The sequence below is a fragment of the Haliotis rubra genome, unplaced genomic scaffold (genome assembly GCF_003918875.1).
Source record: "Haliotis rubra isolate DU_JTF1 unplaced genomic scaffold, ASM391887v1 Scf548, whole genome shotgun sequence".
In the NCBI taxonomy this organism is placed as follows: Eukaryota; Metazoa; Mollusca; class Gastropoda; order Lepetellida; family Haliotidae; genus Haliotis; species Haliotis rubra.
This window is the reverse complement of record NW_025767244.1, coordinates 290000-306384: the sequence shown is the minus strand read 5'-3', so window position 1 is coordinate 306384 and position 16385 is coordinate 290000. Positions and strand designations below refer to the sequence as shown.

General features: G+C 42.8%; 1 protein-coding gene across 2 annotated transcripts in view; it reads left to right on the top strand.

Moving 5' to 3' along the window:
- Positions 1–3622: 3622 nt before the first annotated feature.
- LOC124253653 (retinoic acid receptor RXR-like) overlaps positions 3623–16385 on the top strand; it is a 70423-nt gene continuing 57660 nt past the window's right edge. The window contains exon 1 of one of the 2 annotated variants that reach the window (XM_046687466.1): positions 3623–3811. In XM_046687466.1, the coding sequence (XP_046543422.1) occupies positions 3742–3811 (70 nt within the window). In that variant the 5' untranslated portion in view covers positions 3623–3741. The remainder of the gene's footprint in view (positions 3812–16385) is intronic. The other variant, XM_046687467.1, reaches the window with a different exon arrangement.

Below are 16385 nucleotides of genomic sequence, written 5' to 3'. Positions count from 1 at the left end.
CCCTGTACATCTACAGGTTAACGCTGAACCATATGATAGATAGGAGTTCACAGGTGCATCAACGTACATACTGTCACTGACGGGGTCTTGGCACTATATATCAAGATCCTTTCATATAATGTTAAGACTTTTTATATACAGTAGCTACTCGCTACATTGTTTTATATTCTGATATACGACACGTTGGTACTCACTACATTGTTTTATATTCTGAGATACGACACGTTGGTACTCGCTACATTGTTTTATATTCTGAGATACGACACGTTGGTACTCGCTACATTGTTTTATATTCTGAGATACGACACGTTGGTACTCGCTACATTGTTTTATATTCTGAGATACGACACGTTGGTACTCGCTACATTGTTTTATATTCTGAGATACGACACGTTGGTACTCGCTACATTGTTTTATATTCTGAGATACGACACGTTGGTACTCGCTACATTTTCTGAGATACGACACGTTGGTACTCGCTTGTTTTATATTCTGATATACGACACGTTGGTACTCGCTACATTGTTTTATATTCTGATATACGACACGTTGGTACTCACTACATTGTTTTATATTCTGAGATACGACACGTTGGTACTCGCTACATTGTTATATATTCTGAGATACGATACGTTGGTACTCGCTACATTGTTTTATATTCTGAGATACGACACGTTGGAACTCGCTACATTGTTTTAAATTCTGAGATACGACACGTTGGTACTCGCTACAATGTTTTATTTTCTGTGATACGACACGCTGGTACTCGCTACATTGTTTTATATTCTGAGATACGATACGTTAGTACTCGCTACATTGTTTTATATATAGCAACACGACGTGTAGGTACAGTTTTGTATACAACGATACCATACGTTGGTGGTAAAGTACGCAGTGGGATGTGTTTATCACTGTCTTATATTTTTCCTGGTATAGAGGACAGTGTGTAGTGTGTAGCATTTACTGGGTGTTGTGTAGCAATGTCTTTATTAGTGGTGTGCAGTGTGTTGTGTGTAGCATTGTGTTAGTGGTGTAGAGAACTATGTGTTGTGTGTATCATTGTGTTAGTGATGTAGTCTGCAGTGTGCTGTGTGTAGCACTGTCTGGTCACGATAGATCACAGCGTGATATGTATAATACTGGCCATTCGGTAGTTGATGTACCGTCTCTTTGATAGGTCAGGCCCATTTCTTCATAGAGCACACGAAGTCAAAGCAGCATAAAAAATACATGACTTGTACGTGCCTAATTGTTGATTGTGGTCACCTGCTGGTTCAATCAATGGATAGACGTTGACAAAGTGGTGCCTTCTCGTAGACTCATTAGTCATCACAACGATCTTAACCCGAAGTAACTATAGGCTCACATATTACATTTATGATTTATCTCAGAAGCCGTCAAACATTTGATGCAAATATTATATCGAAGAAAACAATATGCACTGCAAAACACGATATGTATATTATTACACTTGTAACTACAAAGGGCGAGAGTTTCGATTCCGTCAAAAGAGGTACCTCCACCTTAAATTACCATGTCCAGTGATGTGTGGTTAGTGATCATACTATATGCGTGTATAGTGGAGATACAGGTATGTGTACAGAAGGCATGGCGATGTGTACATAGTACAGATGTGACCGTCAGTCTATGTGGTGTATGTGACCGTCAGTCTATGTGATGTATGTGACCGTCAGTTTATGTGGTGTATGTGACCGTCAGTTTAGTATGTGACCGTCAGTGTGCGTGGTGTATGTGACCGTCAGTCTGGGTGGTGTATGTGACCGTCCGTCTATGTGGTGTATGTGACCGTCAGTCTGGGTGGTGTGTGAGACCGTCAGTCTATGTGGTGTATGTGACCGTCAGTCTGCGTGGTGTATGTGACCGTCAGTCTATGTGGTGTATGTGACCGTCAGTCTGCGTAGTGTATTTGACCGTCAGTCTGTGTGGTGTATGTGACCGTCAGTCTGTGTGGTGTATGTGAACGTCAGTCTGCGTGGTGCATGTGACCGTTAGTCTCCGTTGTTTATGTGACCGTCAGTTTGCTTGGTGTATGTGAGAATGTGACCAATAGCCTAAATGAGAGAGACCCGCAGATATTGTTGAAAATGTCAAGACAAATGCAAGACTGTATTCAGTTGGAAGTGAAGAGATGTGTCGATATGTGTCCAGGTAGTGTGAGGCATACGACCCCTACCCTCAAGCGACACGGGTTGTATTCCTCTATGGAGTTTTGGATGAAGGTAGGTAATAAATGCCAGCCTCTGCACTAGCCCCTCCCCCTGCACTACCCCCCTCCTCTCCTCACCCTGCACTGAATGAGCGCTAACCAAACACACTCAACCTCATCCACCCCCTGCGCCCCCACCCCCTCCCAACATACACACACACGCGCGCGCACTAGCACCTTCCCCCTGCCCGCCGCCCACCTCACAGGACTTCTCTGTGCTTATTAAACACGCGAGTACGCATGTTCATCTGGGCCAAGAACTACCGAGGTTGCGGTGGTCTCTGCAACTGTGTTTTCCTTCTTACAGTGGTTAGTGTTTCCACGATGTACTCCACAATATCCAGTTCACCGCGATGTACATGCCTCTGGTCCGCTCACTTACGGGCTTTACTCTCCGATGTGCGGCGTACCAAGGGATGATGTGGCAGTCATTTCACAAACTTCACAAACTTAATCGCTTTCATATAATTGAGCATCTACATGACAAAAACACCATTTACCAAACCGCATATGTAATATTGTAAATGTGTTTGAGTAACGATTTAGGAGTTAAATTCCATCTACCAAATAGCGTTGACATGAGTCTATTAACAATAATGGGTTAGCTCTGAGTGGCACATGTTCACTAGTAAGCCATTTTGACTTTGTTGAAAATCGTTTCCTGTTGGATTCAGCATTTGTTACTGTTGTCTGTGATTCCTCGCCCGCCCCGCACCTTATATGGTATTTGGCGACCCGCAGTTCTCTAACGTTCCAAGCGGTTGAAATAGATTCCGAGCTGACAATGATTTTTGTGTAAGCCTTTTTGAACAATCCACGACAAACGCCCCGCTCCTTACTTTAACTTATATGATTCACTTATCTGCGCGCTCGGAGCTACAATACCTAACAAAAATGACGCGGATTAAGTCCAGCTTTGCTCTCACTTGTACAAGCGTGCCCTGGGACCCTGCAACATTTTTTCCCCTTTCAAACCCTTTCATTCTAGCCTTGTGTTTCTTGTGTAGCGAGTAGAGAGAGTCGGGCACATATCAGGCCCGCCGGGGTCTCTCAGTACTCACGCCCGGTCACCGAGTGTTGCGAGTTGAGCGCACTCACTCCCCCTTGCCTGTAACATGAAACCGAGCCAAAAAATGCCTTTTTCAATCCTTCAGTATGTGCAGAACCAGAGAGTAGCAAAACCGACGAAATGGTTCTGGTGCCAGTTTCCTTCAATACTGAATAAATGGCATTTGAGTTTTGTGTTAGTATCCCCCAATAAATCTGCTCGAGTCGTCTCAAACTCCATCGATCTCGCCCAGCTGACAAGCGCAGTCGGCAACGAAAAGCTCCACCAGCGAGGTAGCGAGCTGGAGAGCAACGCGAAAGCGAGGCTGTGCACTGAGTAACCCACCTCGCCCCCCTCCGGTCACAAATGGTATGACTCCTGTACGCTGGGACGACTGTGTACAATATTCTCGTTGGTGTTACACGGCTTAGAATACACAACACTCAAAACGGCTCAAAATTCAAGAATGGTGGCTAACTTCCACCCCCGCCAGACTGAGAGCACGTTGAACGGACTGTACATCCCCAGTATCACCGGTAAGTGTTTGCTGACAACCCTTTGTTTTTCTTTAATGTTTACAAATTGCCGCTGTATTTACTCGTGCATTGAATTTTCTCATGCTTTCGCCTGACCTAATTTGAACAGTGCGAAAAGAGTGTGATTTTATTTGCTACATGCACACTTGACAGTTAGCATTAAACACCTTAAAAATACAAAACATAATTTGATGGGTGTAAATCCCCAAAGCCAATTACAGCAGATTGATGGAGGGCGAACCTGGTGGTCGGAGAGTTTGGGCTGTCACATGTGATAAGTTTACTTATTGGTGTGTTTAATTAATCACGCTAGTGTACTACTGTATTCCTCGTGTCCAGTTGATGAACGTCTCTTAAATTAGTGTTTGTTAATTGTTTCAAGTACGAAATGTTTCTCAGTTTCTTTTAAGTTTGCAAAGCACTTTTCATTTCCTCTCTACTTTGAAGCGACAACGTTCGAATACAGTTGATGCACTCACGAAATTTTGAAAGGTTCGAAATAGTGAACATGCGGAAATATATCTCTTTGATAAGATTTACCGCTAATGAGAAATATACTACCAGGAAACACATCCCTGAAGTCTGTTTCAAGACTGTCAATATTTCATTGTGGTCGTCACATGTTACACTTCTTAACCCCCTGAGTATACAAATTATAGCAAGAAGTTATGATGTCATTATTGTGTATCACTGGCATATGTCCGCGAAATGGTACCCTCTTGCATCTAACTATCTTGTATAGTAAAACTTTGGTGTTGGCGATAAGATGTGGCAAAGGAAGTGCAGAAGCTGGGAGGGGAGGGGAGGGGGAGGGGGTGTCAAGTAGGCCGGATGACGGGTGGAGTGCACAGCTCTCTCCTAGTTTTGTGTTTCCTCTCCCGGTCGTGTAATAGATCTGCCGCCTGAAGGCTCCCTCCCTCTCAGCAACAATCGCTCGGTGACGGTGTGGTCGGTCGTTCGGCCTGCCTTGCGGGGGATGTACCAGATTCCCCTCTCTCATGTAACCAGTCTCACTCCAATGACCGCTAACTTCCCGACCTACAACCTACAACTGTCTTTTCATTTACCAAACTACAGTTGTACGTCTGAAGGGTTCTTCCCGTTACATTCAAGTACGAGACCGTTCAATCCAAACGTTCGTTGTAAATAAATTCTACAGGGTAACATAGTATATGAATTTGTGTATTGAATTGCATATGTACTATAAGCATGGAATCACTGCTTCACAATAATCATCAGAATAATAATCAACTAGTTTATCAGTTGTAACTGAAATGGTGGTGTAGAGATGGGATACTTCGATAACTGAACTTCGTTATATTCGTGGATATAATAGAATGTAGATCATGCTAAAATATAATCACATTTAGTTTGGTTCGTTTGTGAGTGAACATGCCGTTGGTATCATCATGTGTATTTCCATGCTTGGGTTTTCGCCAAATGTAACTGTTTTTTTGTTTGTTTTTTTGCATGTCGTATTCCCGAGGCCAGAGTGTCCACAAGCCTATAGAAAGTAAACTAAACTTTGACCGTGGACACTTTCGATTCGGAAATATATTTGTACGTGGGTGGGTTTCACTGCCCATGACATGTACATGATTGTAGATGTATTTGGAACAAGACGTGTGCAGATGCGGGCTGCAGGTATCAGGGTGTACACAGGGTGGGCCTAGTATACACCCTATGGGTACAATTATGGCCAACGCTCAAGGGCAAGGATGGGAGCAACGTGATCGAGGACGACTTCCGTCAAATGAAGCATGAGTATGAAGCATGTTACAGAAAACTATGCAAGAGTTACGTATACCGGCCGGGTGTGCAGAAGGTCACTGGCTCTACTTTGATTATGTAAACGTTTGAGTGATCAGCTATATTCTGATAGGATCAATGTGTAATGTCGTCCGTGTTGATTGATAACTTTGTCATAGACTGGTGTATTTAATGGATGGCCAACACGCAATAGCGGCTGTTCATGAGGCTGTGAGGACGGGTCAGCCCGCCGGCTTCAGCACTGCTCTCACCGCTCTGTACGGATACGATAGACCACTCTGGGACCATAATGATACAGATACAGTAGACCTTACTGGGACCACTTGGTACAGATACGATAGACCACTCTGGGACCATAATGATACAGATACAGTAGACCTTACTGGGACCACTTGGTACAGATACGATAGACCACTCTGGGACCACTTGGTACAGATACGATAGACCACTCTGGGACCACAATGATACAGATACATTAGACCGTACTGGGACCACTTGGTACAGATACGATAGACCACTCTGGGACCACTTGGTACAGATACCATAGACTACTCTGGGAACACAATGATACAGATACAGTAGACCGTACTGGGACCACTTGGTACAGATACGATAGACCACTCTGGGACCACAATGATACAGATACATTAGACTGTACTGGGACCACTTGGTACAGATACGATAGACCACTCTGGGACCACTTGGTACAGATACCATAGACTACTCTGGGAACACAATGATACAGATACAGTAGACCGTACTGGGACCACTTGGTACAGATACGATAGACCACTCTGGGACCACAATGATACAGATGCAGTAGACCTTACTGGGACCACAATGGTACAGATACGATAGACCACTCTGGGACCACTTGGTACAGATACAATAGACTACTCTGGGACCACAGTGATACAGATACGATAGACCGTACTGGGACCACTTGGTACAGATACGATAGACCACTCTGGGACCACTTGGTACAGATACGGTAGACTACTCTGGGACCACTTGGTACAGATACGGTAGACCAATCTGGGACCACAATGGTACAAATACAATAGACCGTACTGGGACCACTTGGTACAGATACGGTAGACCACTCTGGGACCACTTGGTACAGATACGGTAGACTACTCTGGGACCACTTGGTACAGATACGTTAGACCACTCTGGGACCACTTGGTACAGAAACGGTAGACCACTCTGGGACCACGTGGTACAGATACAGTAGACCACAGTGGGACCACGTGATACAGATACAGTAGACCACAGCAAGTCACACACTATACACACCTGGTAGACCACACTATACACACCTGGTACTGTACCCACAAACCCGGCCTTACATGTAACATACACACACATGCACATACAGTTCAGTATTTTAGTATGTGAGAACTAACACGAGTTCAGAGAGTGTGATATTTGTATCTTTAAAGTTTATCACGATACTTGATGCGGCTCAGTATATTTGGACAGAAAACAATTTGACTCGGGATAGTGAAGTACTGTGGTGTCTTATCATCTTCCCGATGTCACGACGAGTAACCTGTACATTAACACCAATAAAGATTCAATATCCAGTTTGTGCTTTCTTCCAAAATAGGATGTGTCACTTAATAAAATCTGCTATCTGTAATGTTTGCTATAAATGTGTATAGATCTGGACGTGTTTCTCTGCTTCACGTCTGATGGTCCATGCTCCCTATAGATCTGGACGTATTTCTCTGCTTCACGTCTGATGGTCCATCCTCCGTTTAGATCTGGAAGTGTTTCTCTGCTTCACGTCTGATGGTCCATGCTCCGTATAGATCTGGACGTATTTCTCTGCTTCACGACTGATGGTCCATGCTCCGTTTAGATCTGGAAGTATTTCTCTGCTTCACGTCTGATGGTCCATGCTCAGTATAGTTCTGGGCGTATTTCTCTGCTTCACGTCTGATGGTCCATGCTCCATGTAGATCTGGACGTTGTTTTCTGCTTCATTACCTAAGGCCCTTGCAAGGACAATCACATTTACATGTAGCCATTACTTCACGATACAGTGAGGATAATGTTGTGCGAGTAGATGGCAACGTGCAGTAGTACACTGTGTGACTGATACTGGGCAAGAGTTAAACTGTGTGATCCCGATGTTGTTGGTGACCTTCCCGCCAGCGGAAAAATCAAAGAAGTACAACAAGCAATTACACATAATTCCATCCAATCAAAGTCACGTATGTTATATATTACTCCACAAAGTAGCAATTTCACAAATGTTGAACCGATCTGCGTGAATACAGGGGCAGATGATATCATATTGTTGGGCAATTGAGATCGCTTGTCATACTCGACTGATCGCGCATGGAATTGCGCCGTAGTGCGACTAGGCCCTGCACGCTATCTAACTGATTGTTGTTCAACAAAGATTGTTGTCTTGAAATCGGCGCCATAGCTTTCCTAGGGGAATTATTAAATAAATAGTCTTCAGTTGCTTGCACGCTTGTAGGCGTGACCACAGTGTTTTTATCATCATTGGTGTAATCACGGGATAGTTTCATAATTCATAGACAAGTTACCATGACTCGCTCACAACTACACCTGTTCTCTCAGCGTCCTTTGAGGAAGTATCGCAGTTGGTGTAGTCAAACTTCCTTCTGGCCTTTGGCTGGAACGTCACATACAACTACATAAAAAAATTTATCCATCCACTCTCCCCCAACCACACCCCATACCCCCACCCTATATACAAAGTAATCCCCCGTCCAAGCCGCATGTCATCCCCAATCCAGACTACATGTATTCATCCACACTAGGTATCATGCGGTATCTACGGCTATTTTACAATAATTTAAAACAGTATGTTAATGAGAATTGATGTGCCATTGCCCCACGAGGCCGGTAGCTGTCCACACACTGGAATCTCTAACTCGAAGTGACTGGAACCGACCAACATGTGACGTGTTTAATAAATTGATCTACTTCTACGTATCACTCTTTACCCCATGGCCCCAATCCATCCTAACATATGGTGTATATTATGGAAACATGGCAGTCATGTATGCATTACTACATGTCACTGTGGGGGAAACTTTGCTTCGATTGTCATGAAGGTAGAAGTATCACTCGGTGATGCCACCCTCATGCCCGTAGTATGTATTAGAAACGATACGCTTGCTAGAACAAATACAGGAACTGGTTTTGGATTATTTCTGGATTTAATGTCTATTCTGTTCATATGAATTGTACCTACAAGAAGCAAATCATGTTTTTAACAAGTCACGTGATGTAAAATTTAGGGGAGGGGGAAAGGTTTCCATATTTCTGTAATATTTATGCAATAAAACGTTACTTTTGTATACGAATAATTTTACTTGGAAGCGAGTAAAGAAGTAAATAAGTGAACGTGCCTTGTCGTCGCCTTCACGGAATACAACGGTGCCTTGTCGTTTTACGGAATACAACGGTGTTCTTCACGGAATACGACGGTGCCTTGTCGTCGCCTTCACGGAATACAACGGTGCCTTGTCGTCGCAGTTACGTTGGTGGTCGTCTATAAGGGCAGAGAGTTTACATATTGAGGTCAAATTTAGAAAAAGATCTATATATGGGTCACATGTTACATTAACTAAGATATTAGAAGCATGTATACCTGAAACATGGGGTAGTTACTTTTCTTGTATTGTACAAGACAATATTGTATATGGTGATATACTATATAGTGCGCTAGTACAATGTTCAGGAGTTTAACAATTTTCTTCGTTTGTACACTGTGTAAAGTGAGCGTGCTAATGAAACTTGTAAATGTTCTTACGTGTTTGGTTTAAGTGAGAGAGTGAGTTTAGTTTTACGCCACACTCAGCAACACTCCAGCTATATGGCGGCGGTCTGTAAATAATCGAGTCTGGACCAGACAATCCAGTGATCAACATCATGAGCATCGATCTACCCAACTGGGAACCGACGACATGTGTCAACCAAGTCAGCGAGCCTGACCACCCGATCCCGTTAGTCGCCTCTTACGACAAGCATGGGTTACTGAAGGCCAATCCTAACCCGGACTGATTTAATAAGACACAAGTTTTAATGAGAACGTGTCTTATATAATCATTTAATGGACATGATATTTAAAATGTTATTCATCTTCAATGATCCTGTGATGAAACTATTTCCATCAACCTAGAACATAGGAGGAAGTTTGTTTGCTAAAACTTCCAGTTTCCGTGGCAAGGGCTAAGGATCCACATCTACAAATTCAAAAACATAAGATTGAATAGCCATGTTACGTCTTACATTGCCTGTAACGTCTTACATTGCCTGTAACGTCTGGGCTTTTTGTCGTTTTCATTATTTTGGTCTTCCCTCAGTTCTCTGTTCCATCTTTCATTATCACGAATAGTGAGAATATCTGATATTTTGAATTTACCTATTTCTCATTTTGGGCGAGGTTCACATGTGCATTGCGGTTATTATTACAGACAACTTGTTCCAGTTTTGTAATTTGTATTTAGTGTACATTGTATATTTGTTTACCCTGTTTTATGTCCGGGTGTGCTTGTTTCACTAAAACTTTATATCCCGCCAGAAGTATATTTAAGACCGATTTAGTTTAATCATGAACATGTTGAACGTTGTGTTGCGAACGTTCAGATGTTGTTTATTGTAATTCTAAGTAGCCCGAAATCAGGGACATGAATGAAGAAAGACTAGTCCTTGGAGAAGACAAAACTATCAGGTGTATGTTCAGGCCAGCAATGGTGCCCCAGCAATACCCACAGTGTGGACTTGAGTTTAAAGAGAGTGTAAGGTGTCGGCTTCAAGTCCTCCTGCATGGCTGACAGTAAGTAGTCTCTAGTACAGACCCTGAAGCAAATATATCCAAGAAAGCCCATGCAAGTCTAGAAAATGTGGCAAGTCTAGATTTCCTCAGCTTCAGGAGAATGAAGAAAGTCTCAGGCTCCTTTTCATTATATATATATTTCTTTACTATGAACGTTTTTTTTCAGTAAAATATGTTCATTTCAGAGACTAGTTGTTAGTCTAGGCTGACAGAAGAGGTCAGTCTGAGACTGCGTGACGATGTATATTACGATATAATGTCCATGACGATGAAATTAAAAAAAAATGTTTTAAAGACAAAATGGTGTCAGTGAGATATACCTTTACGTCACATATTATGCTTTGTCCATACCGTGAGGACTTCAGGAAAATCATCTTCTCAGACAGCAAAGGGTGTAATGATCTGAGTCATTCATATATTTATGACAGAAGTAGAAATATATTTGATATATACTTTGAAGTCCCACGGTGTAATTTTGTCATTTCTTTCAACTAATACTATTTTTGTTAAAAAAGAAGAAATTCCTAACAGTCGAGAGATGATCATTTAGTATGATGTGCATGTAGCCCTTTCATGGAAATAAGATTCAATCATTGCATATAGATGTAGAATTCAGAGTGTCGTTTGATAAATTCTCTGATCAAGCTGAAACTATGTGTTGATCGTCTTGATAATGTTGTTCCACCACTCCACCATCTGCATCAAACTGTTCCTTGCTCATTGTTGATGATGTTGCGGAATTAAACTGTTTACCAATTGCGGTGATTTGTGTGTACACATTTCAACAATAACCACACACCGTAAAGATGACAATAAATATTCACCAGAAACAAGTTTATCATATTTTATAATTTAATAATTGGTTAGTAAAATTTCCACTAATAGTTCCCGAGGCTACTACGAGTGAACGTATTCGTTAATCAGATTGTTTATATTTCGTTCGTTACTACTCTGTGTGAAGGTGTAGCACTGTGTCCGTCCTTTACCGTGATTAGAGGGGCCTGTGGTTTCAGTGTTTGTGTGGTGTCACGCTCGACGTGACCTTGTTGGTGTCTGAAGATAACCAGTAAAGCCGCCGCAACCAGGAAGCCTGGACGTGTTTGGCCAGTGCACTGGATCACCCCCAGACTGTGTGTCCTCCGCGACATATACATTTACAATGGATTCCTTTTCTGCTGGTTGTGAAACGATTACCACACGAAACAATAAGGATAAGTATTTGTTTCTTAAGCTTTTCTGTTTACACCCCTGACTGTTACTGAATCTGGCGGACAAGTGACAAATTCAGCTATCATGTATCAACTATAATTCTCCAAGATTCAACAGTTGGTTAAGCAGTGTGTTTGCGGTAAAGTGCACCTTGACACCTAGACAGGTATTGGTCTACCTCTTTTGGGTTAAACGTGGATGGAAGTATAACCACTACAATATTTAATCCTTTTGCCACACGCACTACTGGTTTTGATAGGTATCGATTATTGATTAACTACCGGTGATTTGTTATTATGACATCACAGATCCACAGATGAATCGATGTACTTGGTGGCGTTAGGTGTGATTGACACCTTCAGTTACGTTTACAAGTAGTACACTGTGCAGCAGGGCAGTGCAGGCAGGATTCACCTGTTTTGGTGGCGGAGGTGGCCAGATTGGGGTTTGTGGCCACTGTGTTTTCTACTCTCTCCCCCTCCCGCAGTGACAGGATCCCCGAGGGTGACAGGATCCATATTCACATGCTACACGCCATGCCCGAGGGTGACAGGATCCACATGGACATGCTACACGCCATGCCCAAGGGTGACAGGATCCATATGGACATGCTACACGCCATGCCCGAGGGTGAGAGGATCCATATGGACATGCTACATGCCATCCCCGAGGGTGAGAGGATCCATATGGACATGCTACATGCCATCCCCGAGGGTGACAGGATTCAAATGGACATTTTCCATGTACACTTAGTCCCGCATGGATTTGTGAACGATCCCCTGGCAGATCAACCGCAGGCCTTCCAGGGACAGTATATGATACCCCGTTCAGATGTCTGCGAATGACTCGCGTGTGCACGTACGCACGCACACACACACTCACGCACACACACACGCACACACACACACACACACACACATACACATATGTGAGTTCAGGAACTAAAGTCTGGCTAAAAATGCCATTGGACTGACCTTAGTGTCGTACCGACTTGTGAGATGTATTTAGATACCTATTTGCTATCGCCTAATCACTTGGCTGTTTGTGTGGTTTCCATTTCCACAGATGCGTGTTGACATATCGAGGCCATATTCGCACGAGTCGAGCCAAAATAACTGTGATGATTAAGAGGTATTCACGACCATTTCCTTGGACCACGCTGCGCGTCTGTGCTACCTAGAAATACATTACTGTCTAACGGAATATGTTTGTTAAATGGACACAACAGTGTGCAACACTCATATGACGTATCTACGGTGGCCTAGACTAGCTGAACAGGCGCCTGATTGTGTTTCCTACATAAATATACCTTCAGTACCGACAAATCTGTTGTCACGTGGCCTTGAATGTCTTTCATTTGCCAGCATAGTAAAATTCCCATTTATGTTTTGTTCGAACTCTCTTCCAAAGATATTACGAATAACAAACCAATGCTTTCAAGGCTATATATTCTTAGAATTGAGATCTATACATAACCTAGTGGTCAATAACTTGTGGTATTCAAACATAGATTTACTATGGAATGTGGGGAGCAGGGGTTGTGACGTGTAACATGCTGGACACGCTGGTAGTCGGCAACTCAGGGGTATGTCCGTGCCGCAGTCGAGAACCAGCTGTCACAGGCGGAGATGTTGTAGTTAACTTACCTGGCTTGCAGTTCAACTATTGTTTGACATCATTTAGTCAATATCTGTCAAGTCCCCAAGTTGTGAATTATGTTTCGTATTTGTATGTAGACATATTTAGACAGGCTGCCTACATGGACGAGTTGATATAGGGCAAAAGGTGCACATTGTTAGCTCAAACGCCAACTTGTCGCCACCATCAATACACAATCGGAGAAACACTCACAGGTACAAAATCATGAACGTCATCTGCATAATTGTAGGTTCCAATGAGAAATATTCATTTCAGAGTTGCCACAATTAAATTTTGTTATGACTGGTCGATTAAGTAATATTACTTTCGGTCACTAAGTCTCCACCCTGAAACCGCCGGGGTATGTGGTGTGGGTGGGTATGGGGGTGGGGGTGGGTTGAGAGAGGGTGTGTGTGTGTGTGTGAGGTGTGTGTGTGTGTGTGTGTGTATGTGTGTGTGTTTGCGCTTGCGCTTGTCATTAAGTTGTCACCAGTTTCAATACCAGCCTAACAGTAACGCCTATTGATCTTGATCTCGTGTCATTTGTTGAGAGTGTCACTCACAGCGGGCACTCTGCTAGTTTTAGCTACGCCCGCCACCCCCTACACTGTCTTTCGTCTCCCTCGTATCGACTGGTTTGTTGTGCCCTGGGACGACCGGGACGACTACAGCTTCTAACTAGTCCACAACTACAATGTTGGAACTAATTGCGTGCGATGTGACTTTTCATTCTAACGCAATGCATGTTCCCATGTGCACATAACATAATGCACGCAAACCCTCGCAATTTGGTTGTATTGGTATCCGGCCGCTCTTGCTAAAATATTCAGTTCCATTCCATGGGAGGACCGTTGCTATTTTACACCAGTGGGTTGATGAGAGAGATACTATGTCTCATCTGTAGTCAGTTCAATACTCACAATCAAGCTCAAGTACTGGTTTGTCACTGTCGTCATAAGTTGTCATAAGGGCACGCCGTCACTGTCAGGCCCTAATATAGCTACGTATTTTCGTGATGTCAGAAGCCACAGAAAGGTTTGTGTCTGTTTAAACATGGGACAACAACGAAATGTTGGCATTTTGTTGGCACTCATCTAGAAAATTCGATTTTAAAATGAATTTACAAGTATTCTATGTTAAGCCAAAGTAGAGCTAAGGTATTGTTGGTTTATTTTAGATAACTGTTAAAATAAATTTGAATGTTCCCGTATGCGCAAGTGTATCTGCGGTACTGTAACTATCAAGGGCATTTTGACAGTGATTGTTTATTATAACTGCCGACAGAAGGGTGATTACTGGATTATAGGTTGGGGGTAACTTGTGTAGAAACAAACAACTACTGACAGAAGGGTGATTACTGGATTATAGGTTGGGGGTAACTTGTGTAGAAACAAACAACTGCTGACAGAAGGGTGATTACTGGATTATAGGTTGGGGGTAACTTGTGTAGAAACAAACAACTATTGACAGAAGGGTGATTACTGGATTATAGGTTGGGGGTAACTTGTGTAGAAACAAACAACTCCTGACAGAAGGGTGATTACTGGATTATAGGTTGGGGGTAACTTGTGTAGAAACAAACAACTGCTGACAGAAGGGTGATTACTGGATTATAGGTTGGGGGTAACTTGTGTAGAAACAAACAACTGCTGACACAAGGGTGATTACTGGATTATAGGTTGGGGGTAACTTGTGTAGAAACAAACAACTGCTGACAGAAGGGTGATTACTGGATTATAGGTTGGGGGTAACTTGTGTAGAAACAAACAACTCCTGACAGAAGGGTGATTACTGGATTATAGGTTGGGGTAACTTGTGTAGAAACAAACAACTACTGACAGAAGGGTGATTACTGGATTATAGGTTGGGGGTAACTTGTGTAGAAACAAACAACTACTGACAGAAGGGTGATTACTGGATTATAGGTTGGGGGTAACTTGTGTAGAAACAAACAACTACTGACAGAAGGGTGATTACTGGATTATATGTTGGGGGTAACTTGTGTAGAAACAGACATCTGCTGACAGAAGGGTAATTACTGGATTATAGGTTGGGGGTAACTTGTGTAGAAACAAACAACTACTGACAGAAGGGTGATTACTGGATTATAGGTTGGGGGTAACTTGTGTAGAAACAAACAACTACTGACAGAAGGGTGATTACTGGATTATAGGTTGGGGGTAACTTGTGTAGAAACAAACAACTGCTGACAGAAGGGTGATTACTGGATTATAGGTTGGGGGTAACTTGTGTAGAAACAGACAACTACTGACAGAAGGGTGATTACTGGATTATATGTTGGGGGTAACTTGTGTAGAAACAGACATCTGCTGACTGAAGGGTAATTACTGGATTATAGGTTGGGGGTAACTTGTGTAGAAACAAACAACTACTGACAGAAGGGTGATTACTGGATTATAGGTTGGGGGTAACTTGTGTAGAAACAAACAACTACTGACAGAAGGGTGATTACTGGATTATAGGTTGGGGGTAACTTGTGTAGAAACAAACAACTGCTGACAGAAGGGTGATTACTGGATTATAGGTTGGGGGTAACTTGTGTAGAAACAGACAACTACTGACAGAAGGGTGATTACTGGATTATAGGTTGGGGGTAACTTGTGTAGAAACAAACAACTACTGACAGAAGGGTGATTACTGGATTATAGGTTCGGGGTAACTTGTGTAGAAACAAACAACTACTGACAGAAGGGTGATTACTGGATTATAGGTTGGGGGTAACTTGTGTAGAAACAAACAACTGCTGACAGAAGGGTGATTACTGGATTATAGGTTGGGGGTAACTTGTGTAGAAACAAACAACTGCTGACAGAAGGGTGATTACTGGATTATAGGTTGGGGGTAACTTGTGTAGAAACAAACAACTGCTGACAGAAGGGTGATTACTGGATTATAGGTTGGGGGTAACTTGTGTAGAAACAAACAACTGCTGGCAGAAGGGTGATTACTGGATTATGGGTTGGGGGTAACTTGTGTAGAAACAAACAACTCCTGACAGAAGGGTGATTACTGGATTATAGGTTGGGGGTAACTTGTGTAGAAACAAACAACTACTGACAGAAGGGTGATTACTGGATTATAGGTTGGGGGTAACTTGTGTAGAAACAAACAACT